We start from the raw sequence: 26,776 nt of genomic DNA, 5'->3' as shown, positions 1-26,776 counted from the left end.
CTGTTTAGTTTGATTTTACTTTGTTTTGGTCTGTCTACTCATACTAGATTTGAGGGGACAGACAGCTATCCCAAAAATAGCAGGCTATAACACAGTAACTATCCTTAATTTTGTATTAACTTAAACTGAAGCTCTGTATTACTTACATTGTCTTACTATTACTGATGTTACTTGAAACTGGTTTGTTAGACTGCTGTTTTAGCTTGACGGATTTTATTTGAATTTGGTATGCTTGATAGTATCAAGTCTAAGAGTAGAGGCAACTACTCTGAAGATGACAAGATGTAATAAGATACCCATTCCGGTTTGATTATTAACAGCTTTTGAAGTCCTCCAAAGGACAATGTCTCCAAAGTTGTGCTTTTTATTAGAATAGCTATGTAATGCTATGTTCAATTATATTATGTCTGATGATGTGGACAATTCTAATGAAAATAAGAGAGAGTGCCTGCAGAAGCCCCTTCCTTTGTCTGGAGGACTGAATATCTCTGCAAGCAGGGAGGGATCGCAGGTTCCTGAGGCACCTCGGCCTGTGGTGAGTGCTCAGCACACTCTGCCCAAATCTCAGACTGTTCCGGACCCCCCAGGCTTCTGGGTGCAGTGAAGTGGAGCAGTGGGTCAGAGGCCACTACATCCGCCTCCCCATCCCGGCTACACTTGGAGGTCTGCTGAGCTCCCGATGGGTGGATGGGCCTATACTATCCCTGGAGCCCAGCCACGCCTAGCCATCGGTGTGCAGAGGAGGAGCTGGGCGGATCTGGAGTGCCTGCAGAAGCCCATTCCTTTCTCTGGAGGACTGTGGATATCTCTGCAAGCAGGGAGGGATCACAGGCTCCTGAGGCACTGATGCCTGTAGTGAGTACCCTAACCCAGCTGCGATTGAAGAGCTGTGGAGCTTCCAAGGGACAGGTGGGCGCACAGTGTCCCTGAGGCCCAGCTTGTCTGGAACTTCGGAGTTCTGAACAAGCAGAGGAGGGCCATTGGTTCTGCAGGCCCAATGGCTTGGGGTAGCGTGGTGCCAGAGTCTCAGTAGCTGCAAACATAGAAGGGGATTTTCAACAGATCCTGAGGAAGCTTTCAAATAACACTTGAAACACAGAAATATAGGAAAATGACAAAACGAAAGACCAAATTACAACCTCAAACCTCCAGCCCATCTCAGGAAACCCTAGGAGGAATGTATTTAGAAGAACATATATCCCATCCACCTCATATATCAGACACAATAGCTACTGAAGTTGACAAGCAAGCTTTAAAGAAATTCATCCAGGAAGCTTTAAAGAAATTCAAACTCGAAATAATCTCCCAGATAAAAGAAGAAATGATAAAAGAAATGAAAGAGATTCTAAATATATCTAAAGAAAACACAGATAAAAAATTGGAGGAACTAAATAAAAAGATAGAATCCCTAGACGAGCAATATAAGAAACAAACAGAATACAAAATGCAGATGCACAGAGATATACAGGAAATAAAAAACTCCACTGAAAGATGTAAAAACTACCTTAATGAAAGTGAAGATAGAATTTAAGACCTTGAAGACAGGATTGCAGCTAGTGAACAGGAAAGGAAAGATCTTTTAAAAATAACAAGGAATCAGGAAACAACAATTCAACAACTGCAAGATGATGCAAAGAAGAATAACATAAGAATGATAGGGATTAATGAAAAAGAAGGAGACAACATAAAGGATATCAAGAGGCTATTTAGAGAAGTAATAGCTGAAAATTTCCCAAGCATGAGATCAGAAACTGACATCAGGATCAGTGAAGCATATAGAACTCCAAATAGTCATAACCAAAATAAAACTACACCCAGACATATAATAATCACCATCCCAGAAATCCAACACAAGAATAGATTATTAAAAGCTGTCAGAGAGAAAAGACAGATCACTTATAAAGGAAAACCTATCAGAATCACAGCAGACTTCTCATCACAAACAATACAGTCAAGAAGAGCATGGAGTGAAGTATTCCACATCCTAAAGCAAAATGATTTCCAACCTAGACTGATATATACTGCAAAACTATCATTCAAAATAGATGGTGAAATATGATACTTCCATGACAAAGAACAGCTGAAGAACTTCATGAACACCAAACCAACCCTGCAAAAAATATTGAAAGACAGTTTAGATACACAAAGGAAAAAACCACTAAGCAAAGCAGATAATTAAACAGAACAGAAAGATAAAGATGCAACAGCAGAGAGATAACATGTCAACAATAAACCAGCATTTAACAGTAATAACCATTAATGTAAATGGTCTCAATGCACCAATCAAAAGAAACAGCCTAGCAGAATGGATCAAGAAACATAATCCAACCATATGCTGTTTACAGGAAAGCCATCTAACCCAGAAGAATACTCACAGACTGAAAGTCAAAGGATGGAAAACAATTCTTCATGCAGCAGGAATCCAAAAAAAGGCAGGAGTAGCCATTCTGTTTGCAGACAACGTGAACTTTAAACCAACAATGACCATAAAGGATAAAGAAGGTCACTACATACTCGTAAGGGGAAAACTCCAAGAGCAAGAGATAGCTATCTTAAATATATACACACCAAACTCCAGAGCACCCAGTTATATAAAACAATTATTAACAGAAATGAAAACTCAAATTATTAGTAACACAATTGTAACAGGAGACCTTAATACGCCATTGACACCAAGGGACAGATCAACCAGACAGAAAATGAGCAAAGAAATAACAGAACTGAATCATACCTGTGAACAAATGGGTTTGTTAGACATATACAGAATGTTCCACCCAACAACATCAGAATACACATTCTTCTCAGCAGTACATGGATCATTTTCTAAAACAGACCTTATATTAGCTCACAGAACATATTTAAACAAGTGCAAAAGAGCTGAAATCATCCCTTGCATGTTATCGGATCATAGCGCCCTGAAATTAGAAATTAATGATAAAAGATACTGCAAAAATCCCACAAACACATGGAAACTGAATAACACACTCTTGAGTAATCAGTGGGTCACAGAAGAAATTAAAGAAGAAATTAAACAATACCTAAAAGAAAATGAAAATGCAGATACAACTTACTGGAATCTGTGGGATGCAATGAAAGCCATCCTGAGAGGAAAATTTATTGCACTGAGTTCCGACATCAGGAAAACAGAACGAATACAAATAAATAACTTGATGCTACACCTCAAACAGCTAGAAAAAGAAGAGCAAGTCAAGCCCAAATCCAAAAGAAGATAGGAAATTATAAAAATCAGAGCAGAAATCAATGCAATAGAGACTAAGAAAACAATCCAAAGAATCAACGAATCAAAGAGTTGGTTCTTTGAAAGAATAAATAAAATCGATAAGCCCCTAGCCAACCTTATTAAAAAAAGTGAAGAAAAAGCTCAAATTCATGCAATAAGAAATGAAAAAGGAGAAATCACTACAGACCCAATAGAAATACAGAAGATCATCAACACCTATTTCGAAAAGCTCTACTCTCAAAAGTTTGATAACACAGAAGAAATAGACAGATTCTTAGAAGCATATGAAGTGCCAAAGCTAGATCAAGAGGATATAAAACTGTTGAATAACCCAATCTCTGTTACTGAAATTGAAAATGTAATTAAGTCCTTACCCACCAAGTAGAGCCCAGGCCCAGATGGATTCACTGCAGAATTCTACAAGAAATACAAAGAAGACCTAATGCCGACACTCCTCAAACTATTCAATGAAATTGAAAGGGAAGCAATCCTTCCTAAGTCATTCCTGGAAGCAAATATTACTCTAGTACCAAAACCTGAGAAAGACCCAACTATAAAAGAGAACTATAGACCGATCTCCCTAATGAACACAGATGCAAAAATCCTCAATAAAATATTGGCAAATAGGATCCAGCAAATCATCAAGAAGATTATACAACATTACCAAGTGGGATTCATCCCAGGAATGCAAGGATGGTTCAACATACACAAATCAATAAATGTAATCCACCATATCAATAAAGCCAAAAATGAGAATCACATGATCATTTCTATAGATGCAGAAAAAGCCTTTGATAAGGTCCAACATTTATTCATGATAAAAACTTTACAGAAAATTGGAAGAGATGGTCTTTACCTCAATATAATAAAGGCCATTTATGACAAACCAACAGCCAGCATCATACTAAATGGCCAAAAATTGAAAGCCTTTACTTTAAAATCAGGCACAAGACAAGGATGTCCTTTATCACCACTCCTATTTAATATAGTACTGGAAGTACTAGCCAGAGCGATTAGGCAAGAAAGAGAAATAAAAGAGGTAAAGATAGGAAAAGAAGAAGTTAAGTTATCATTGTTTGCAGATGACATGATACTCTACATAGAAGACCCCCTAAACTCCATTGAAAGACTCTTAGATGCAATAAATAAATTCAGTAATGTGGCTGGATACAAAATCAATACTCAGAAATCAATAGCATTCCTATACACTAACAACAAAATCACAGAGAGGGAAATAAGAGAAATTGGACCATTCACATTAGCAAGCAAAAAATTGAAATATTTAGGAATTACTCTTACGAAAGAAGTGAAAGACTTATACAGTGAAAACTATAATACACTGAAAAAGGAAATTAAAGATGATCTCAGAAAATGGAAAGACATCCCTTGCTCATGGATAGGAAGAACAAACATTGCAAAAATGGCCATTCTCCCAAAACTGTTATACAGATTCAATGCAATCCCAATAGAAATACCATCAACATACCTTATAGATCTAGAGAAATCACTCCTAAATTTCATCTGGAACCAGAAGACACCTAGAATCGCAAAGGCAATTCTAAGCAGCAAAGACAAAGCAGGAGGCATCACAATCCCTGACTTGAAATTATACTACAAAGCAACAGTAGTAAAATCAACATGGTATTGAAATCAAAACAGAGCTGAAGATCAATGGAATAGATTAGAAGATACAACCACAACTACAAACACACTCAACCACCTTATCTTTGATAAAGGAGCCAAGCAGGTTCACTGGAAGAACGACAGTCTTTTTAATAAATGATGCTGGAAAAACTGGCTCTCCATTTGCCGAAAACTAAAGCTAGACCCATGTCTATCACCATGTACTAAATTAAAATCTAAATGGGTCAAAGATCTGAATATTAAAACAGAAACACTAAATCTATTGGAAGACAAATTGGGTAGAAACCTTGGAGTCATAGGAGTAGGTAGAGAATTCATGAACAGGACTCAAACCGCACGGGAAATACTTCCCAGAATCAATAACTGGGACCACTTCTTATTAAAAAGTTTCTGCATGTCAAAAGAAATCTCCAGCATAGTGCAAAGAAAACCCACAAACTGGGAAAAAATTTTAGTGAACTCTCTCTCAGACAAGGGACTCTTGTCTAAAACATATAAAGAATTAAAAAAACTCAGACCTCCAAAATTCAAAGATCCAATCCCAAAATGGGCATCTGGATGAATACGCAATTCTCAGATGAAGAAATGCAAATGGCAAATAAATACATGAAAAAATGCTCATCATCATTGGTCGTTAGAGAAACGCAAATTAAAGTCACACTGAGATACCATCTCACTCCTGAAAGAATGGCCAGGATCAAGAAAACCAACAACAAATGCTGGAGAGGCTGTGGGGAAAAAGGAACTCTCCTGCACTGTGGGTGGGAGTGTAGACTGGTACAGCCTTTGTGGAGGTCTGTCTGGAGATTTCTCAAAAAGTTGGGATTGGAAATCCCATTTATTCCAGGTATTCCACTTCTAGGCATATTCCCAGAAGAACTGAAAGCATCATACCACAGTGATATATGTGCACCTATGTTTATAGCAGCACAATTTGTAATTGCCAGATCTTGGAAACAAGCCAAGTGTCCATCAACTGAGGAATGGATAAAAAAGTTGTGGTATTTCTATATAATGGAGTATTATTCAGCTATAAAGAAGGATCACATTGAGATATTTATCAATAAATGGGTGCAGCTTGAGACCATAATCATAAGTGAAATAAATCAATCTCGCATGTATGAATACCAAATAGTTTCCCTAATGTAAGTAATGATTCAAATATATGAAAATATGTGGTAATCATGATTCCCCATTATGTGGCCTTGAAGCCTTATAAAATTTTCACTTATAAATTAGAAAGTCTTTATTCTGGGCTTCTTTATATGGAAATATTTGAAGCTATAGTATATGAAGTTTTATCCAAATATTTCAAGGAAAAAGACAGACACTATGGTAACTACTATTAAATCGGGTTATTTGGTGATGAAGCACGAGGTTGCTGAAACAGTCATGCTTTGACCTCTATTGTTATATTGTTATGTCCTGTTTTAACTCAATCTCTCCCTTATTCTTTAAAAAATTATTTAGTTATTTCTTATGTTTATTTTAATTAAGGGGAAAAATTTTAAAAATTAGGATATATAATAGTAACTCTTTTCGATTTCCTATTAACTTGTTTTGAAGTCCTGTAATACTCCCACGATCTTGTTTTGACTGATTAGACTCTGTTCCATTCTGTGTGATAGTATCAAGTTTGAGGGTATAGGCAACTACTTTGAAGGCAATAAGATTCACAAAGATGCCCATTCTGGTTTGACTATTGTCTCCTTTGGAAGTCCTGTAATGTTTACAATGCCTCAGTTTTATTGGTCTTGTTCTCTACTGTTTTGTCCAACTTTATAATATCTAATGAGATAGACAAATCTTTTTAAGGAAACAAGAGACAACGTTGATAACCATTGTTGATAACCTTGTACTCTGTTCTACATCATGTGCTATGTCTATCCTTGACTGACAGCTTTGTTTTGCCATATTAGACTTTATTCTCTCCCCCCCCAAAAAAGTAATAAGAACTAAGGAGTAATAAAATCCAAATTGTGTAAATTTTGTTGTAAAAAAGAGAGGGAGGAAAAAAAAAGAGCTCTAATGGATATAACAGCAAGTGTGTTTAGGGGTGTTAAATAGCTGACTATATTAATGTTTTTGGATCATTGAACACAGCTGTTTGTAGTCTCTCTGTTTGAATGTCCACTTTGTATTCTTTAATACTGTGATTTGAGCAACTATTTCCAAGATGATAATATGTAATCTATTAACAGGTGATTTCTTACTGTTACTTTTTTTTTTTGTAGTTCTGTATTATGTGTAACCTTACACCGCTTTGTTTTGTTTTGTGTTTTTCTCTTTTTCCTCTTAAATGAAATTTAAAAAAAAACAAAAAGAAATGATTACATCTCAGGGTCCTGTATTCATCATGATTCAACTTTGGATGAGTTTAGTGCAGTTAATTTCAATTGGGTTTCTGGGGACTTAACCCAAAAAGCTGTGTCCTTGTCCCCAAATCTTTCTTTGTCACTCTGCTTCCTGATTGCCATTTTTGAACGTCTTTCTTCAGTCAGCTCCTTCCATGTTGCCTTTCTGCGTCAGAGCCAGTGGACCTGTAAATGAATCCATGAGACAGAATAAATCTGTCTCATCAGTGCTTTTCGTCAGCAATAAAGTGGTTACCTAGATTTTGGAACCAGAGAACTGGAATCATTGCTGTCACTGTACCTAAGTATATGGTTTCAATGCATTTTGGAACTACACTGTGAGAGGAATTTGGAAAGGATTGAAATTGTCAGGTGAAGAAGCCCTAGAATGTAGAAATACAGAAAATGGAGATATAGGAGAGGAAGATAAAAGCCCAGGTGATTACAAATTTATTTCATCAAATGAATCAGTCATGCCAGGAGTTGGGGCTGTGCAGAGTTGAGGGAAACACAAAGGAGCAGTTGCATTTCTGCAAGTTTGTTTCACATGGGACAATGACAAATTATTATATTTTGTATTTTAGTTGTACTGAGGTTTTGATGGAATGTATTGGGAACATCTAAAGAGAGCAACAAAAGAATAAAACTGTTCAACTCTCCATTTTGTTTGTGTTTACAGTTTACTTCCTTACCAAACTCTCACTTTTATTTACTCCCTAATATTCCTTCACTTTTAGTCCCATTGATGTACCCATGAACTCTGCTCATCTGTTTTTTGCCTCTGATACTCTTTTCTTCCCACCCATCCTTGTTTCTGTCCACCAATCCACAGAAACATTCTTTAAGTCTGTTCATTTATGGAACAGATTTTCCTGCATATGTATTCTCAAAAATCCAATAAAGGAGAAATACTGTCTCCTTATTTTAAAACAGATGGTAAATATTGATTTCAAGTAAGATCTCAACAGTGTTAAAGATCAGCACGTGGTGTCCAATTGAAGGTTTCAATCAGAAATAAATTTTCAACATTATTATTGAAATTCTTCTATTTAAACACTGAAAGAAAAAAAATGGTGACTCAAAAGCCAAAAACTGGATGTGGGCACACAGTAAGCTTCTGATTTATTTAATGTTGATTTTCAGACAGATGCTTGTTAAGTCTCAAATTACTCCAGGTTGAGCTCAAATTTACAATCTTCAGCTCACTATACCTTAGTGCTGGGATCACATGTGTATACCACCATAAACAGAAATAAAACTTCGTATACGTGGATTAACATGAATATATGCGTCACAATATATGGCAGATAAATCATTTCTTGTCACATTATCCAAGCATTCTTTAAAATACTTGGATATAAAATGAAAAGAAAGCTTATTTTATAAACTATCTCTCTCTATATAATTCCAAATGTACATTATACACATGTCTACCTCACAGTCAAGAATATAGGGTACAAGGAAATGCAAATGTGGAAGTTGAAAACATTCTACTGCATATCTGCAAGATTTTTCTCAAAGTAGTTTACAAATTCAATACATAGGCACCATAGAATCAACAATGTTTATACTTGAATTAACCAGTCAATTGTAGAATCTTAAAAGCTATGTAAGACAGGATACTTAAAAGTAATGCAACTAATTGGAAAAATGGCAGTGAAAGAAGACAAATATGCACACAACTACTAAAATGTACTATAATCAGCACATAGAAGACAGGATATACCTTAAAATAAAATATTTGAAATAAAATTCGTTTGAAAGAGTTGAGGACTACAGTTTCTACTAAGGATCTAAGTCCCATATAATAGATTATATTTTCTGACTTTACACATGGTCCAGTTTTGATTTCAAGACCACAGATTATAATTGAAAGCCAAGTTATTTAATGATAAGAAGGCTCCTTTCTCACAGAAAGTATATTATTCCTGATCCCAGTTAGAGAATTTCTCTCTGGCCTTAACAAAATAATGTAACACTTAGGGACAAAGATACAGCCCAGCAGACCTGCAGCAGAGGCCAAGATGGAAAAGACCTCCATGGCCACCATCACCTTCCCCTTGCTGCTGTGGTACATGGGGAGGAAGGTGACCCACACACTGCAGAACACCAGCATGCTGAACGTCAGGAACTTGGCCTCATTGAAGGTGTCAGGCAGGTTCCTGGCCAGAAAAGCCACTGTGAAGCTGAGCAGGGCCAGGGAGCCCAGGTATCCCAGGACACAGTAGAAGGCAGTGAGGGAGCCCTTGTTACACACAATGATGATGTGGCCATGCTCAGAGTGTGCATCTGTGTCAATGTAGGGTGGATTTGTCCCCATCCAGACTGCACAGAGAGTGAGTTGGATCAGGGAACAGATAGGGATGATGGAATTTGGTGTCCCTGATACCACAAACTGCCTCATCCTCTTGCCTGGAGCAGTGATTTTAAATGCAAGCACCACGGTAATGGTTTTGGCCAAGACCGTGGAAACAGCCACAGTGAATGCAAGTCCAAATGTGGTCTGCTGGAGGATGCAGGTGGCTGTGTTGGGTTGGCCAATGAAGAGCAAGGAACAAAGGAAACAAGAGAGGAGAGAGATGAGCAGGATGTAGCTGAGAGTCCTGTTGTTGGCCTTGACAATGGCAGTGTCTTGGTGCTTCACAAAGAGCCCAAGGACAGCAGCTGTGAGGGCAGTGAGACTCAGGGCAGTGCCAGCCAGAGCTTTTCCCAAAGGATCTTCATAAGCCAGAAAGGTCACAATTTTATGCAAGCATTGGTTTCTTTGAGTGTTGGCATATTGATGACCTAGACACTTTACACACTGTTCCATATCTAGAGAAAATTAAAATTGTCACTTGTCTTGGTTTCGTATCTATTTTACAGTCCCATCCCCAGGAACTCGGTGGACTTGAAGTAAATGGTGGCTTTTTGATATTTTTCTTGTTTTGTCTTTTCTTTCTCTTTCTTTTTCACAATGTGGGACTGAACTCAGAAACTGCCATGAGGTATATTTCTAATCCTTTTAAATTTTAGTATTTTGAGAAGAAAATTTCCTTAAGTCCTTATGTTGTGAATTGTATGCTCTGACTGAAAATCCTTTAGCCTCAGCCTGTCAGAAACCTGGATACCAAGCATGTATCACCACACCTCATGCTTCCGTTGTATTACAAGCACAAAATTAAAGGATGGTATATAGAGAATAATTCCCAGGTAATCCTATTTGTTGTTTACTATCCTTTATAATGTGACATAACCATAAAACCCTCTTTGTACAAGTAATAAAGGATCAACCTTTATTACTTACTTCCCTTATTTGATCTAACTCAAATCTTTATAAATGCTACCCCAGATATTCAATTAACAATCTCGTATTAGAAAGCCAACATAATTTACTGTGTTCCAGGGAAATACATATGAGGAAATATATTAAACGTGACTTGTTTCATTGTTGACCCTTTCCATCTATGTGTTTGCTACAATCACTTTTAAATTTTTATTTTCAAAAGGGTGTTTCAATGGTTTGATATGGGTATCTTGCTAAACCATTACAGCTTATGTACTACATATTTAGTGATTTTGAAGTGGTGAAAAATCATTTTTCAAGATTTTACATATGAATACTTCATGATCAAGGTGTGGAAAAGGTTTCTTTTTTGTAATAGTCTTGTGTTGAATAACTAGGAATTTCAGCATAATTTTATTCACTGACACAAATTTTACAGTTAACTAATATCTCTACAAAATCTCATTATCATGTTTCTCCATTTCTAATATATATTTTCTGTTATTTTTCTTCACTGCATTAATCATGATGTAGAGCATCATGGCTGGCAGACTAGACCCAGAAAGTTCTTATCTCATTCTTGCTAATGGACCACAAATTGTAAAGTGTGCTAAGGGATAACATAACACATTTTTGAGCAATAGCTAGAGACTTTTCTCCTATTTCTTAATTGGTAAGTAATGTTCTTGATGTTTCTAACATGAGTAGAAGTACAAAGTGCTCAAACCTCTGTTAATTGAAGACATTTTTTCAAGCTCTTTGATCAATATTTGAGTGAAGATTTTTGATGAAGTGATCTTAATTGTCCATTTCTGTTATTTTAAAATTATAGTTTGAAGAATTACCATCCTGTTTACCATGAGTTAGTGTTAGAATAAACTGAAGTTTGGGATAAATATTTTTTGAAACCTGGGCATCAAAATCTAAACTGCTTTCAAATGTATAGTGGCTCCAACCTTGAAGTGTGTTGCTTTAAAAAGAATTTCATCTTTGACCACTATATGTAGTTGATACAACTGCAGTCCAGAAGTTGGAAAAGGACTGTTTTGATGAATTCAAATGAGCATGTTTTTCGTCTACAAATTGTTCAACAATCTTGTGCTGCTGACCTAAAAAATATGTCTTAACTGTTGATCAAGGCAGGCCCACAAAGCCTCTACTTGTTAGTATTTGAATTTAGGATTAGCTTTTCTTATTACTTTCTATATCTCTTAAGTATTTACTGATGCTTTATACTAAATCACACTTCTATTTGATACAAATATGGTGTGTTTTATCCAAGCCTCTCCTCACATTGTACTCCAAATGAGGTGTTTGGTGATGAGGAGCAGGTCACTCATGATAAGAACACTTTGGACACTTACTAAAGCAAGTTCAGACATTTCTTCCACTTTTCATGTCCTTTATTCTCTATCATTTTCCTCATTCCTCTACTACTGTTATGTTCAGAACCCTTCCTTTGGTATTTACAAAATAGTGTACAGGACTGAAAAAACACACGTCCTTGACACCTTTTTCAATGAGTCACAACTTAGGACATTGTTAAAATCTCTAAACCATCATCCTGCTCTAGGTAGCCACCAACTGATCCACTGTTTGACTCTTAACTCATCATGCACTACAGTCTTCCTGTGTTCCTTGTCCTCAGTTCCCCCTATGTTATAAAGTTGGACCAGAGGGATTTGTGATTGTTACTCTCTGGATTAAAAAGACCCATTCAACACTTTTACCTAGGTTTACTTTGAAGTAGGCAGTCATGTAGGCTTTATTCCTAAAAATTATTTGCGATCCTAGTAGTCATGAATGTATGCTTGTATTTGTAGATTACCTAGCTGTCAAGAGGCACATTCTGCTTGTTTAGTTTTATATTCTCAAATCTGTGACTGCATCTCTAGCATTTTCTATGCAGTGGGGTACTCTGCCTGTATTGAAAGCATCAAGAGTAGATGATTTTTCTGTTAAACATGTGCAGAGTTGAGAGTTGATACTGAAAATTGTCATTTAATCCTTCTAAAATTGTAATTGTAAAATATCCCAAAACAAATTGATCTGCCTAATTTTTATAACAAAAATTAAATAAAACAATTTAGCCAGATGTAGCAGTATATAAGTGTTATTCCAGAGAATTAGTGAAGTCAGACAGGGCTTTCAAATTTTTGTGGCAGCCTGAGGCAAATTTGTGATACTCTATCACATAATATCAAATAAGAATATCTGGGGATATGGAAAAGTGATAGAGTACATTTTCGTTGAATAACCAGTAATGGAAAAAAGATTAATAAGAATGTAATAAAAAGCAAATGAATTAGAGTGAATTTCAAAAGAGAAAATGTTTTCCAATCAAGTAATAGCACTGAATAAAACAAATAATTTGATAAGTGAAGGAAGAATCAGTGTCTTCTATGTCATCAGTGTCCTCTATGAGATTTATTTTCCATTTCCTGAAGGGGTAGAGTGAGTGTAAAGTGGATTGAGTATGTGTCCACAGGACATGCGCCTACCTGTTTCATTGGCGATCTCATTGTCTGCACAAGGGGTGCAATCAAAACAGCAGGCAGCCTTTCCCTCCTGAGGGCTTTTTCTAAATCCAGGACTGCAACTCTGACTGCATACTGAGAGGGGAATCTAAGGCAAGAATGTATAGTGGTAATTTCTTAGAATTTTACTTACTTCAGAAGTTCCAGAAAAAATTTATTTTCATAGCTACATAAACAAAACTATTGAATACCCATGCAAATTTTATCACATACAATGAAACTTATACTTACAAAAATAAAGTAAATGCACTCATTTCCCACACACTAGAAAACATATAAACAATTATTTTTAAAATTTAAAATTTAATTATTCAATGTCCACAGATGATTATTGCATGATGACAATGGGAATCACAACATCTTTGAGAGATTTAACTCACTTGTGCTTAAGAAAGTGCATCGTGATTAGGTACAACATACCTCTGTAACTCCTGTGGACCACTCTATCAAATCTTCAAATAAAGTCATTTTTTGACCATGTGGAGCATGGGAAGAAAATGTTCCCACTTTAACATTAAGTCTAAGGCCTTCTGGAAAATTCCAAAAATTGAGAATGTCATACTCTGAATCCAGTTTCCTTCTGTCATTCAAATTCACTTGGTCTCCAGCAGAATTTGAAAATTGGATGTTCTTCAAAAATGGATTCAGCTAAAAAACACACAACATCCTATGTTAACAGGGCTTCAAGATACAAATGAAAACAGGAATGCAAGGAAGATCCTAAGTGTCACTAATTTCATTTACATAAAACAGTTTAAACAATGGTATTAATTAAATTGGAACAGGTGAATATTTGAAGGACTAAAATGTAACCATAATCAGGAAACACCAGCCTATTTCAGAAAAACAATTTTTTGCATTCCAATTTAAATAAGATGTACAGTTGCGTTAGGGAAAAACATTAACTGTGAAACTGAAGCTTCTAAATTTCACAACTTGCAGCCTGCATTCAGCCTCATTGTCTCAAAGTGTGCCCAGAAAATTCCATTCCATGGTGAAGCGTTGGCACCTTGCTCTGAGATGTGTAAGGCTCCACCCAGAGTCCTGCATCACCAGAGGACACCCTGGAATGTCCCTGCAGGTCTATTTGGGCCTGCAGGCCCAAATGACCCCCGACTAGCCAGCAGCACTTTGCATGAGACAATTGTGTGTGCAGCAATTTCCATCCAACAGAGAAGCTTTGACACATGGATAAAACCCTGAACAGTGTCCCACATAGCCAGAGGATGCACTCAAAATTCTCTCAAGGCATAAGTGGCCCAGTCCAGTGCCCCTGAGTGGCCTGCAGCCACCTATACTCCATGTCATGAGTTGAAAATGTGTGCAGAAATTTCCAGTCCATTGGGAAGCTTTAGCTTGTTGCTCTGAGACTGGCAACACCTTACTGAGCACTCCTCATCACGAAGGATGCACTGGAAGGTGCCTCCAGGCCTGTTTGGCTCCATTCAGCAACACCTGAGTGGCCCCCAGCCACCTGTGCTCCACCTTGCTAGTCAAAAGGGCATGTAGTGATTTCCATTACACAGCAAAGTTTTGGCACATCACTCTGAGACTGTTAACAGGCCACACCTGGTGACACCAAGCAGCTGGGAGCCCCTTGATTAAGTCTATCTAAAGACTTCCACTCAACCAGGGAAACTCCCTCCAATAGGAATAGATATTCTCAACCCAAGAACAACTGAGACCTTGCCATCAGCTTCCCTAAGGTAACATAGGAAAATGAAAAAATGACAGAGAAAAATGCAATTTAAAACCTTCAGCCCATCCCAAGCAAGCCTAGGAGACATGAACACAGAAGAAAAAGTAAGTCACATACCTGAAACTTCTGAAATGATAGGAACTAAAGTAAAGAAAAATTGGAAACTACAAAAGAACTCAGATCAGAGATAATCACCTGGCAAAAGAAGAAATGATAAGTATAATGAAAGAAATGCTTAATCATACATGTAAGAAAGACACAGTTAAAAAATAGAGGAACAATGCAAAAAGATGGAAATCTTGGATGAACAATATTAAAAACAAACAGAATGCGTGATACAGACTCAAAGAGGTATACTGGAAAGCTTGAATAAAGGTTGGCAACACTGCCTCAATGAAAATGAAGATATACCATAAAGACAAGACTGCAGCTAGTAAACAGGAAAGGAAAGATCTTTTAAAAATAACAAGGAACCAGAAAATAACAATTCAACAACTGCAAGATGATTCAAAGAAAAACGACAGAAGATTGATAGGTATAAATGAAAAAGGTGACAAAACAAATGATACTGAGGCTATTTACAGAAGTAATACCTGAAAATTTCCCAAACAAGAGAAAGGAAACTGAGATACAGTTAAGCAAAGCATATAGAACTTCAAATAGCCATAAGCAAAATAAAAATACACCCAGAATTACAATAATCAACATCCCAGAAATCCAACATAAGAATTGAGTATTAAAAGCTTGTAGAAGAAGCAGATCACCTATAAAAAAAAGCCTATCAGAATCACAGCATACTTCTCAACACAAACAATGAAGTCACGAAGAGCATGGATTGAAGTATTTCAGATCCTAAAAGAAAATGACTTCCAACCCAGATTGATGTACCCTGAAAAATTGTCCTTCAAAATGGATGGAAAAGGTTGGTCCAGTAAGACCAGGGGAGGCAGGGATCCCCGCCCTAGTTTGGCAAACTGTTTTCTTTGCCTAGGGCCCAGGATCCAGCTTCCTGTGGATCAAACAAGTCCAGTGGAGGCGTGGAACTCTCTTCTTTGCCTGGGGGCCAGGCTCCAGCTTCCTGCTGGTTGAGTAAGTCCAGCAGAGGCAGGGAACCCCGCCCTAGGCTAGTGAACTGTTTTCTTTGCCTGGGGCCCAGGATCCAGCTTCCTGTCCATATCAGTGAGTAAGGAGGGGGCAGGGAATTCTGTCCCAGCCCGGCTGAGCTCTCTACCTCACTTGGAACAACACTTGAAGCTCAAAAATATAGGAAAATGACAAAACGAAAGACCAAAATGCAGCCTCAAACAGTCAGCCCATCCCAAGAATGCCTAGGAGCAATGTACATAGAAGAAAATATATGCTACATACCTGAAATACCTGAAATAATACTAACTGAAATAAAGAAGTAACTCTGGGAAGACTTAAAGGAAATCAAAATAGAAATAATCTCTCAGGTAAAAGAAGAAATGATAAAAGAAATGAAGGAGATGCTGAACATATCTAAAGAAGACACAGTTAAAAAATTTGAGGAGATAAACGAAAAGATAGAATCCATGGATGAACAATATAAGAAACAAACAATATATAAAGCAGATGCAAAGAGATATACAGGAAATCAAAAACTCCATCGAAAGTTATAAAAACTGCCTCAATGAAAGTGAAGATAGAATTTCAGACCGTGAAGACAAGATTGCAGCCAGTGAAGAGGAAAGGAAAGATCTTTTAAAAATAACAAGAAATCAGGAAATCACAATTCAATAACTGCAAGATGATGCAAAGAAAAACAACATATGATTGATAAGGATTAATGAAAAGAAGAGGATGACATAAAGGATGTCAAGAGGATATTTAGAGAAGTAATAGCTGAAAATTCCCAAACATGAGATTGGAAACTGATATCAGGATCAATGAAGCATATAGAACTCCAAATAACCATAACCAAAATAAAACTACAGCCAGACATATAATAATCACATCCCAGAAATTGAACAAAAGAATAGAATATCAAAAGCTGTCAGAGAGAAAAACAGATCACTTATAAAGGAAAACCTATCAGAATCACAGCAGATTTCTCAGCACAAACAATAAAGTCAAGAAGAGCATGAAGTATTCCAGATCCTAAAGGAAAATGATTTCCAAACTAGAATGATGTACCCTGAAAAACTATCTTTCAAAATCGATGGAGACATAAGATACTTCCATGACAAAGAACAGCTGAAGAACTTCATGATCACCAAGTCAATCCTGCAAAAAATATTGAAAGACAATTTAGGTACCCTTAGGAAAGCAGATAATTAAACAGAACAGAAATATAAAGATGCAACAGCAGAAAGATAACATGACAAAAATAAAGCAGCATATAACAGTTATAACCATTAATGTAAATGGTGTCAATGCATCAATTAAAAGAAAAGGCATGGCAGAATGGATCAAGAAACAAAATCCAACTATATGCTGTCTACAAGAAATCCATCTAACCAAGAAGGATACTCACAGACTGAAAATTAAAGGATTGAAAACAATACTTCATGCAACAGGAACCCCCCAAAAAAGCATGAGTAGCCATTCTGTTTTCAGACAATGTGAACTTTAAACCAATAATGATAGGAAGAGACAAAGAAGGTCACTACATACTCATTAGGGGAAAACTTCAACAGGAAGGGATAACTATCTGAAATACGTATGCACCAAATTCCAGAGCACCCTGTTATATAAAACAAGTATAAACAGAAATGAAAAATCAAATTATCAGTAACACAATTGTAACAGGAGACCTTAACACACCATTGACACCAAAGGACAGATCAACCAGACAGAAAATTAGCAAAGAAATAACAGAACTGAATCACACATGTGAACAAGTGGACTTGATAGAGATATACAGAGTGTTCCATCCAACAACTTCAGAATACACATTCTTCTCAGCAGTACATGGGTCATTATCTAAAATAGATTATATATTAGCTCACAGAACATATTTAAATAAATGCAAAAGAGTTGAAATTAAGCCTTGCATGTTATCAAACCATAGCGCTATAAAGTTAGAAATTAATGATAAAAGATACTGCAAAAATCCCAGAAACACATGGAAACTGAATAACACACTCGTGAATAATCAATGGGTCACAGGGGAAATTGAAGAAGAAATTAAACAATTCCTACTAGAAAATGAAAATTGTGATACAACTTACTGGAATCTGTGGGATGCAATGAAAGCTGTTCTCAGAGCAATATTTATTGCACTGACTACCCACACCAGGAAAACAAAACAAATACAAATAAATAACCTGATGCTACACCTCAAACAGCTAGAAAAAAAAGAGCAAGTCGCACACAAAGCCAAAAGAAGAGAAGAAATTATAAATATCAGAGCACAAATCAATGCAATAGATACTAAGCAAAGAATCAAAAGAATCAATGAATCAAAGAGTTGGTTCTTTGAAAGAATAAATAAAGTCGATAAGTTTCTTGTTTTTTCTAGTAATCTGTTTTGTTTTGGTTTTCTAACACAAAAAGGATAGGTATACATGTATAGTCTTGTACATGCCTAGAACTTCTCCTAAACAGTTTACAAAAATGGATTATATTATGCATGATGAAATGAGCAGCTGCTTTGAAGAAAGAGACTATTCTGGTGTCTATTGCTGATTCCATATCATCATGCTCTGAAATCAAGTAATGCATTAATAATTTGTTCAGAGTGGTATTAGTTTGTTTTGTGTTGTTTAATTTCAACATACGTGAAGGTATGGATAGGTATTGTGAAGAGAACAAGAGACATTATGGCAGCCATTGTTGCTTTTCCTATTGTCTGGTTTTGAAAGGCTGTATGCCTTCATTACTTTGTTATGATCAGTTTTATACCATTTTGTTTTGTATGAATTCATTGTGTTTGAAGATAGAGACAACTATTTAGAAGAAAACAAGTGACATTTTGGTAGCCTCTGTAGATCTACTGTTGTGTTGCTTTGAAATCGGTGTCACTTCCATTATTTTCTTCTGATACTCTTGATTCTGTTTTGTTATGTTTATTTTTACCCTCTTTAATGTAAAATTTCTCACAACTTCCATTTTCTATCTGACTATACAGTGTCTGACCCATGGAGTATACCTACAAAATGAGTTCATCACTAAGTGAAGAGTTGGCAGAATTAAATAAAATTTAATTACATGCATTGTCAAGTTTAACCCAATATAGTTTTGGTAAGATTTTTTTGTTTTCTTTGCAGGTATTCAAGACCCTGCACTTGCTAGGCAGTTGCTTATGCTCCTAAGGTAAATCCCTCACACCAACCCAATTTAGATTTGTAAGTATCTACAGGCTTCCCAGGTGTCCTTAAGAAAACCAAAGAACGTCTTTACATGAATGTGGCATCGACATACTTTAGATCAAGCCAATTAGCTTGCCTTTTGTTCGTCCTCCTTGCCAGTGCTTCTTGATGGGGAGTAATTTCAAGTCAACTCAAAAATACTTCCTTAGCAATACGTGTGATACACAATGTCTTGTATTTTCTAGAAATGGTCCTAAAATTGTTGGGTGAAGCACATGGAATAAGTGGAGAGATGCACCTTGATGACACTGCATGCCATTCAGAGAAGACACATTACCTGCCATGGGGAAAACATCTTCATTTGTCTATTTCTCATTGATGGCCCTTGTTCTTCTGCAAAAAGCATTGCATGGAGGGCATGGGCAACAGCATACACACCATTGTATATATTGTAGCTCCTGTCATTCATGGCTGTGTCAAAATGATTTGGAGGCAACCAAGCTAGAGAGGCATTAGGTGTACAGTTCTCCAATGTACAGTCAGACTCAGAGAAGGAGCAGTGAAAATTCTTGTACCAGTACATAAAGAGGTAAGTGTCATCTGGGTATTTGAAAGGAGTGGCTTCCTGGACATAATTTTTGAAACCTGAAATCTCTTCATAGTGGTGTGAAAAAACAAGAACCCCATGGAAAGAGTCAAGTATGAAATTTCTTCCATCCAGGTCTGCTTGCCATTGTGAGTTTGTCACCCAGATTTTCCATGTCATTAAGTTTTGCACTATGTGGTAGCTCACATCATGTATACTATTAGTGTCATAGTAAATAACCACCACATTGACTGATGATGTATCTGCAGTCAGAATATCATGTTTCTGCATGGCTGAGAAATATAACACAGTGGAACTTGCCACAATTTTCACAAAGGCTACACAGACTCTGTTCCTGTCCATCTCAGTTCTCACATCCGAGAGAAACTGAAGACCCTTATGGCCCTCTGTGGTGAGCAGGCCCACCCAGGTCCAGTGGAAATGAAGCATCAAGGACACCATGGCAAGGGCCAAAAACGTGTCCTTTTGAGCGACCTGATGGAGCAAAGGATACTGGCCACTCTCAGACAGTGTAGGATCAAACAAACCATAGTAAACCTAAAATAAAGAGAAAATTGGGTAATATACTGGTGTTGATGGAAAGCAACAGTATTTTTAAAGTGTATTGAGTATGCTGTACTAGTTTTAGAAGAAAAACGTGTCCCTCCCTTTTTTCTAAATATTTACCACAGCAGATTTTTTAAAAAAAATGAGTAAATCATTCAGATATCTAGGAAACATACTTCTCCTTCTTTATAAGGAAAAGAAGTTGTGTGTAACGTATGAAGTCTCTATGTATAGACTCTGGTGCATTGTACCATTTGAAAGACACTAAATGCAGTCATTTTTAAACCTTTATGCTCCTGGTAGCTGAAATTCCCTGCATATGTTTCCATGATTTCCTGTCCCGGAAACCCTCACCTGGGGAAATTTGTAGAGTTTCAGTAGTGGTCCTATCTGAGCTGACATATCCCATGGATTTTCTGTCAATACTGCTGCACATTTATTTTCTTTCCTACATGTGTAATTAGGTATCTCATGCTGTCCTGTGACCAACAGGAAGGAATTCTCTAGCATCCTCCAATGACTGTAAATGAAATTGTGGAACTCATAGCCCAGAGAAACGTTGGGTAAAATATGAGGATTCCTGTTGATCTCTTCTACAGCAAAGGTGAAAGCCAGGTAGTTCTGGTAGTTGCTAGGTGTAAGCCTGCAAGGAGAACACAGAGGTCCTTAGGGAAAAGTTTCCTTCCATGGTTGCCTTCCAATTAAGCACGGTATCATTTATGACCCGAATGCTTGTCTTACCACACGTTCATATATTTATAACTTAAGTGTGAACATGGTGATATTAGCAGATTTACCTTTTAGAAGGCAATTGTAATTAAATGAATCATGGGGGTGAATTTCTCATAAAGGGTCTTAGTAGCCTTACAAAATTTCCAGAAGAGTTGCTTCATTAATGTTATATATGTTATGCAGTTAACATGTTCATGCTACATAAATTCAGATTAAAATTTGTATACTTGACCTATGTAGGTCTTTTGAAAATGTTATATTTTTAAAATAATCTTATAGTTTTCATGTACAAAATATTATATTTATGAGTAACATATGGTATCCAGGACTAACAAGCACCCATTTCTGCTTAAAAGCTTCATTTTAGGTAAAAATATTTCCTTAATATTATTATTTAAGTGTATGCAAAACAAAATTGCTATTCAGGCTTATGCATGTGAAGAAATACTAGTATGATTATACATTAATCTGCTTGATGTAATGTTTAGGTAACATAATACGTAGAGGCATTTTACACTGCACCTATTAATATAGAGAATTGAATGTGATAACTAAAGATAAAATTAAAGATAAAACTAAAATTCTTTTAAGTCAAATCTTAGATTTGCTTAAAGAATAAAAGTGAGTCAGCACTGGCATAGAAATTCATGCTCTTTTAGGAGTTCATCACACAATCATCCACCCTTCTCCTGCTGAGAGATTTCTGTTAATACAGCTGTAAAATTGCTACTGACACAGTGCAATCTCCTTTCATTGTTGTAGAATAAATCTTCTAAAAGCTGTATATCAAGAGTGTTTTCATTGAAAAAGTTCCCAAAACAGAATTTATTTGTTAGCATCATAATCTCTTATTATTACTCTGGAGTTTCTAAGTCACGGAATTTATATTCAGCAAGTTAGTAGAAAAAAAAAAGAACTGAAGAGAAAAGCCAGCATTTCTATATCATTAGGAAATTACTATTCAGTTAAAAAATAGAAAATATTCTAGTAATGCTCCAAACATATCTAAGTAAATGAGAGTGAAAAAGAATTACAATATAAAACTGGTAAATGATACTCCTTTGTGATATACATAGTGTAGCAACAGCTTTAACAAAACTTACAGTAAGACTTCTTTAAAAGCCCTAAAGATATGGTAAAGAGATAAGAGCCCTAAAAATAATACTTCACAAATTTTAGTATTAAAAATTTCTATCAATGTTGTCACTAATAAATATTTAAAGATGTGATATCTTATATGAATGGCACATATTACACAACTACTATAAAATATTCAAAATCTGAACAGTAGTGAAACTGTTTCCGAACACAAAAGGAGCATGGTATTTGGAGAAGAAGCAAGTCAAGAAAGAGCTGCATCAATGGAACAGATCATAAAAATAATGTTTATATAACTTGCTCTGTATCTATCTCCTTATCATCTATCATTTTTAATCACAAGATTTGTTTATAACTTCTCTATTAAACTATGGTACTGATAGCAAAAATAAACTAATGTGAAAACAAATTGAGTACACACATTAATTGTTAAATACATTTTAAGTACTAAATAATTAAAATGTAGGAGTAATAATCTCAACACAAATGTATTTTCAAAATTATGATTGAGATGCATTGCAAATAGGAAAAAGAAAACTGGGAGGTTTTTTTTCCAGCCTACGAAGTCATATCAATTTCTGTTTAAGCATGATTTATGTAAAACCATTTACAACAACAAAAGCATAGTAAATAATTTTAGAAATACCTAATCAAGAATATTTCCTTTTCCTTAATATGAAAAACATTATTTTATTAATTAGAAGAACTTTCCTAAGACAAAAAATTGATGAAGGGTAAGTCATAAAATAAAATACTTAAGACAATGCAGACAATATTATCAATCCAGATGTTAATAAAGAGTATGTCTGTGTATAAAAATGTTGCCATTTCTTTTACCTCAACTTAGGACAAGTGTCCAGTGTAAAGGTTATGGATATATTGCTTCCTTGAGTGGCTGTTCGAAAGTGCTTATTATTTTGTTGTAGGATGTGGTTTGATAACATGTGTACAACAATATAAAATAGATAATTTGGAATACAGCCATTTTACTCTTGAACATTCTCTAGATTTAATCAGGGAGGATTCCTCTACACATCATATTTCTATTATCTTCCTTAAATGAAAAGAGGAACTAATTGGAAAATTTGGAATATTCAAAAAAGTGTGATTATTGACATGATAGTTTGAAAGTATATAAATTTTGCATGTATAAGAATTAGCGTGAATTTATATTATATTATGTTATATAAGGACAAAAAGTTGATGCAAATATCAACAGAGACAGAATGATGCTACCTTGAATGTATTTATGTGCAGAAAAGCCAAGAATAGAGTATTAAATATTGTGACTACTGCATTTGCAATATGATTCTGCAAAATATTAAAATTAGATTCTTAAATATATGGTTGGTATAAAATATGTAACTTGATTATATGTGAGTATTTTTATTTTTCCAAAGTTGTTTTCTTTCTGATTTTATCAAGAATCAAAATAATCTTCTATGTCCCTAAACTCTCATTCCTGGTAGATATATCAGCCTGAGCATAAAAGCTCAGAATTTCACATGTTTTTTTCACCAAAGACAGAGATTACAGCATGTGGTACAGCATAAAAGCTGCCTGATTCTCTGAGCATATGAGGGGAATGTAAAGAAGAATAGACGAGTGGGACCTTATCTTTTCCTCCCAGGAATAGAAACAGAACCTATATGCTAGAACTACTCTTGAAATCTGATAATGCTTGGTATTTGATCAGTTCCTCACTGTACTCAGATGATGTCTGATCCTACTGGGATTTTTATAGTTAGAATTCTCAGGCAGCTTTAGCTACACTCCCTGATTTCCTGCCTGCATCCTCCCGGTTAGCACTAGACACACTTTAGCCAATCCACCTTTAAGAATCCACTTTCCTAAATGAATCACATTTCATTGGATTTTCTACTGAAGGTTATGTCCTGATCAAATAAAATACTTTTTAATCTTTTCAGTAAGTGACATGAGTAATTAATCCTTTCATAGGGTTTGGTTGGTTTTTAGCAGAGTTCTCTGAGTAAAAACATTCAAATATTATGATCTGTTTCTAACAAGAAACATTCACTAGCAAGAACAAAAGTCAAGCCTTCTATATTAAGCATATCAGTAATAACACACATTTTAGAAAAAGATTGAAGAAAAACACATTTTCAAGGTGTAATGAAATTCCTATAATGCAACCTGATAGAGAAGCTTCAGCAGAGGAAATCTTTGAGCCCAGGAGTTTGCCGGTAGCATAGTCTGCACACTGAGTCCCTGTCTTGGAAACTCTGTAAACATTTGGAAAGTGTCTAGGAATAAAAATACCAGCAAACCTCTGGATGTTACAAGCTGTATGAAATAGGTAGAGATCCTATTTGCAAAGGGAAAAGGCTCACTTCCCTTATTCTACTGTCTCTGCTCAGGTTGTTGTCTTAAAAAGACTACAGTCATAGCTGGCTAATGTAGGGACCTGATGTCACAGCAAACAAATGCCTCTATCATCAAGAAAAAAACAATAAAACAAAGATCAATAAATTGTTAGTTAACACATACATGATTACACAGAAGAGAAAGCACAGAAAAAGTTACATCACCAGGTTGTAGAAACTTCCAGCCCTGAAATTCCAATTCCAGTGCTGAGTATTCTCTTCATCTGTCTTTCAGGGTTCTGATTGGGAAGGTCAGGGCAGAGTGTCCTCTCTACAGATGAGATCCTAACATCCTCATACCAGTGAAGGCCATTAAAATCCAGTTGAGACAAAAGTGACAGTAGCTTAACTTTGCATGACCAGAAACAGAGTCTGTAGCCTCGAAGACCTGCTCACGCACCTGGTGGAACAAACATCTGTATCTTCTGGACAGGTAAGAAAGAAACTTCTTGGGAGATGACCAGGCTAACAGTGAGTTTCTGTTCATATCAGGTTGTGCACCAAATATCCTAATATTTAGCTTTTACAACATGATTGTAACACTCCAGGGATGATCTTTCTTTTTTAATTTTAATCCTTCAAGAGGACAGCTGCAAGAGGAACACTATGGAATAAAAACTTTCTAGAAGACTCAATCTATCACTGTTCCAATGGCATCTCTTTTTTTTCTCACAAAAGCACAAGACATTTTCTAGAATTCTCTGATCCTTGTAACAGCTGTCATTCAATTATATGCTCGGCATGAGACCTGAATAGTGCACATATACACGCATCCAACTGAGGAAGAATCACATTGGTGGGGAAAAGCCTCACAGATGATTTATGCCTTATTCTGGACCCAGGAGTCTTGTGGAACCCTAAAGTGTTTTTTTTTTTTTTATCAAGGTTCAAACTCACGACCTCACAGTTTCTAGTCAGGCACTTATGCCACAGAGCTATATCCCTACCCCCTAAAGTGTATTTTAAATAGTTACTGAATATTCGGAAGAAATAGTTTCTCCAAGCACAAGGGGGAGAAATATGAGAAGCCAATTTGTAAAAGTGTACGGGATTTTTTTGCATAGTTAGATAAACATCCGCAAAGCCTTCATTGTATTAGGGAATATTTGGCAAAAGCCACTTAGCCCTCAATTCAATCCAAGGATTTCAGCTGTGATGAAGAACATCACCTAATATCATGCAGTACCATCTATGTAGGAGGAACGACATGGACCATGGAATATGGTGGAGAGTGGGGTCCCTTTCAGGATCCAAGAGTCAGAACAATTTGCTATGAACACAAGAAACAAAAAGAACATTTTCTTCCTCATTCCAAAATATGTTTAAAAAGAACAAGAAAAATAAATAGTCAGGCCTGTTGGACACATGTGCATAGCAGAACAGGATAACAGCATAGAGGATATTGATGCATCAATGTGAAGATCCTTACATATTATCTATTCTAGTGTCCAGAAGAAAACAAATAAACAAAGATGCTTACTGGACAAAATAGAATTCTCGAGTTGGCTTTATATGAAAGATACCAGTATAGTAAACATAGAAATAGAGAGACAAAAAACATCCAATCACCACATCTCCATCCTTGTGCACACTGGTGCTCCTTCGTAGAAGGCAGGCTTCATTGTCAAAAAAACACACTAAGATAGGAAGTTGCAGGGCAAGGAAGAAAATCATCGAAGGCAACATCTTACACATATGTGCAATGTTTAGACTGAGTTAAGAGAAAACATTCAATGCAGGGCAGGTATGTAAATATATTATGTGTCTATACTTCAGCATGACAATGTCTCTGACTCAGGTTGACACTCTGATGCCCCAATTCCTGTCACCAGTGACTGTCCCATGTCCCTGGAGAAGGGTGCCACCATTGTCCCTTGGGCTCCATATCTGAGTGTGGTGTCCTAGAGAAAACTACCAGCCAGAAAGCATCCTTGAGTGTCACTTTTTTCACCTGGAGCCACCATGATGTAATTCAGTTCCAGTGATAGCAACACCCCAGGGACCCCCTCCTCCTGGGCAGGTTTGTTCCTAAGTCTTAGTCATTATGTCAGTCATGTAGGTGCCACTAGAGATTTGCCATTTGTTTGCATTAGCGTATTTAATGTTAGTGTTCTGGTATTGTGCTTTACAAAGTGGAAGATTAACGAGTATCATACGACAGGCCCATGATTAAGATTTTCAGCCACAGAACTTTCTCTGCAGAACTGTGTCGTCTGTGTACCAGCCATACACTGAAACTCACAGCCACACCCGCTCTTCACTGCTTGTGGTACAAATAATTGTACTACAGCCAAGAATCCCAAGTTAGTTAATGGAGACCACTGCAAAAGTATAACACATTTCTGAATTTTCTAATTTCTCATACTTCCTTACTCCTTAATTTTTTTCAAGTGTCTTC

General features: G+C 36.2%; 1 protein-coding gene across 1 annotated transcript; it reads right to left on the bottom strand.

Annotated features, from left to right (window-relative positions):
• Positions 1 to 9,124: 9,124 nt before the first annotated feature.
• Positions 9,125 to 26,246, bottom strand: LOC134471140 (vomeronasal type-2 receptor 116-like). Its single transcript, XM_063229117.1, has 6 exons — positions 26,173 to 26,246; positions 20,519 to 20,807; positions 19,349 to 20,155; positions 13,462 to 13,689; positions 13,006 to 13,129; positions 9,125 to 10,053 (listed from the first exon to the last, which is right to left on the bottom strand). Exons 1-6 carry the CDS (start codon positions 26,244 to 26,246, stop codon positions 9,125 to 9,127), a joined length of 2,451 nt encoding a protein of 816 aa, XP_063085187.1.
• Positions 26,247 to 26,776: the final 530 nt, after the last annotated feature.

Source organism: Cavia porcellus, unplaced genomic scaffold (assembly GCF_034190915.1).
Source record: "Cavia porcellus strain 051 isolate PalLab524CR breed Dunkin Hartley unplaced genomic scaffold, mCavPor4.1 scaffold_17, whole genome shotgun sequence".
NCBI classification, from domain to species: Eukaryota; Metazoa; Chordata; class Mammalia; order Rodentia; family Caviidae; genus Cavia; species Cavia porcellus.
The sequence above is the reverse complement of the archived record's forward strand: the minus strand, read 5'-3'. Positions and strand labels throughout refer to the sequence as shown.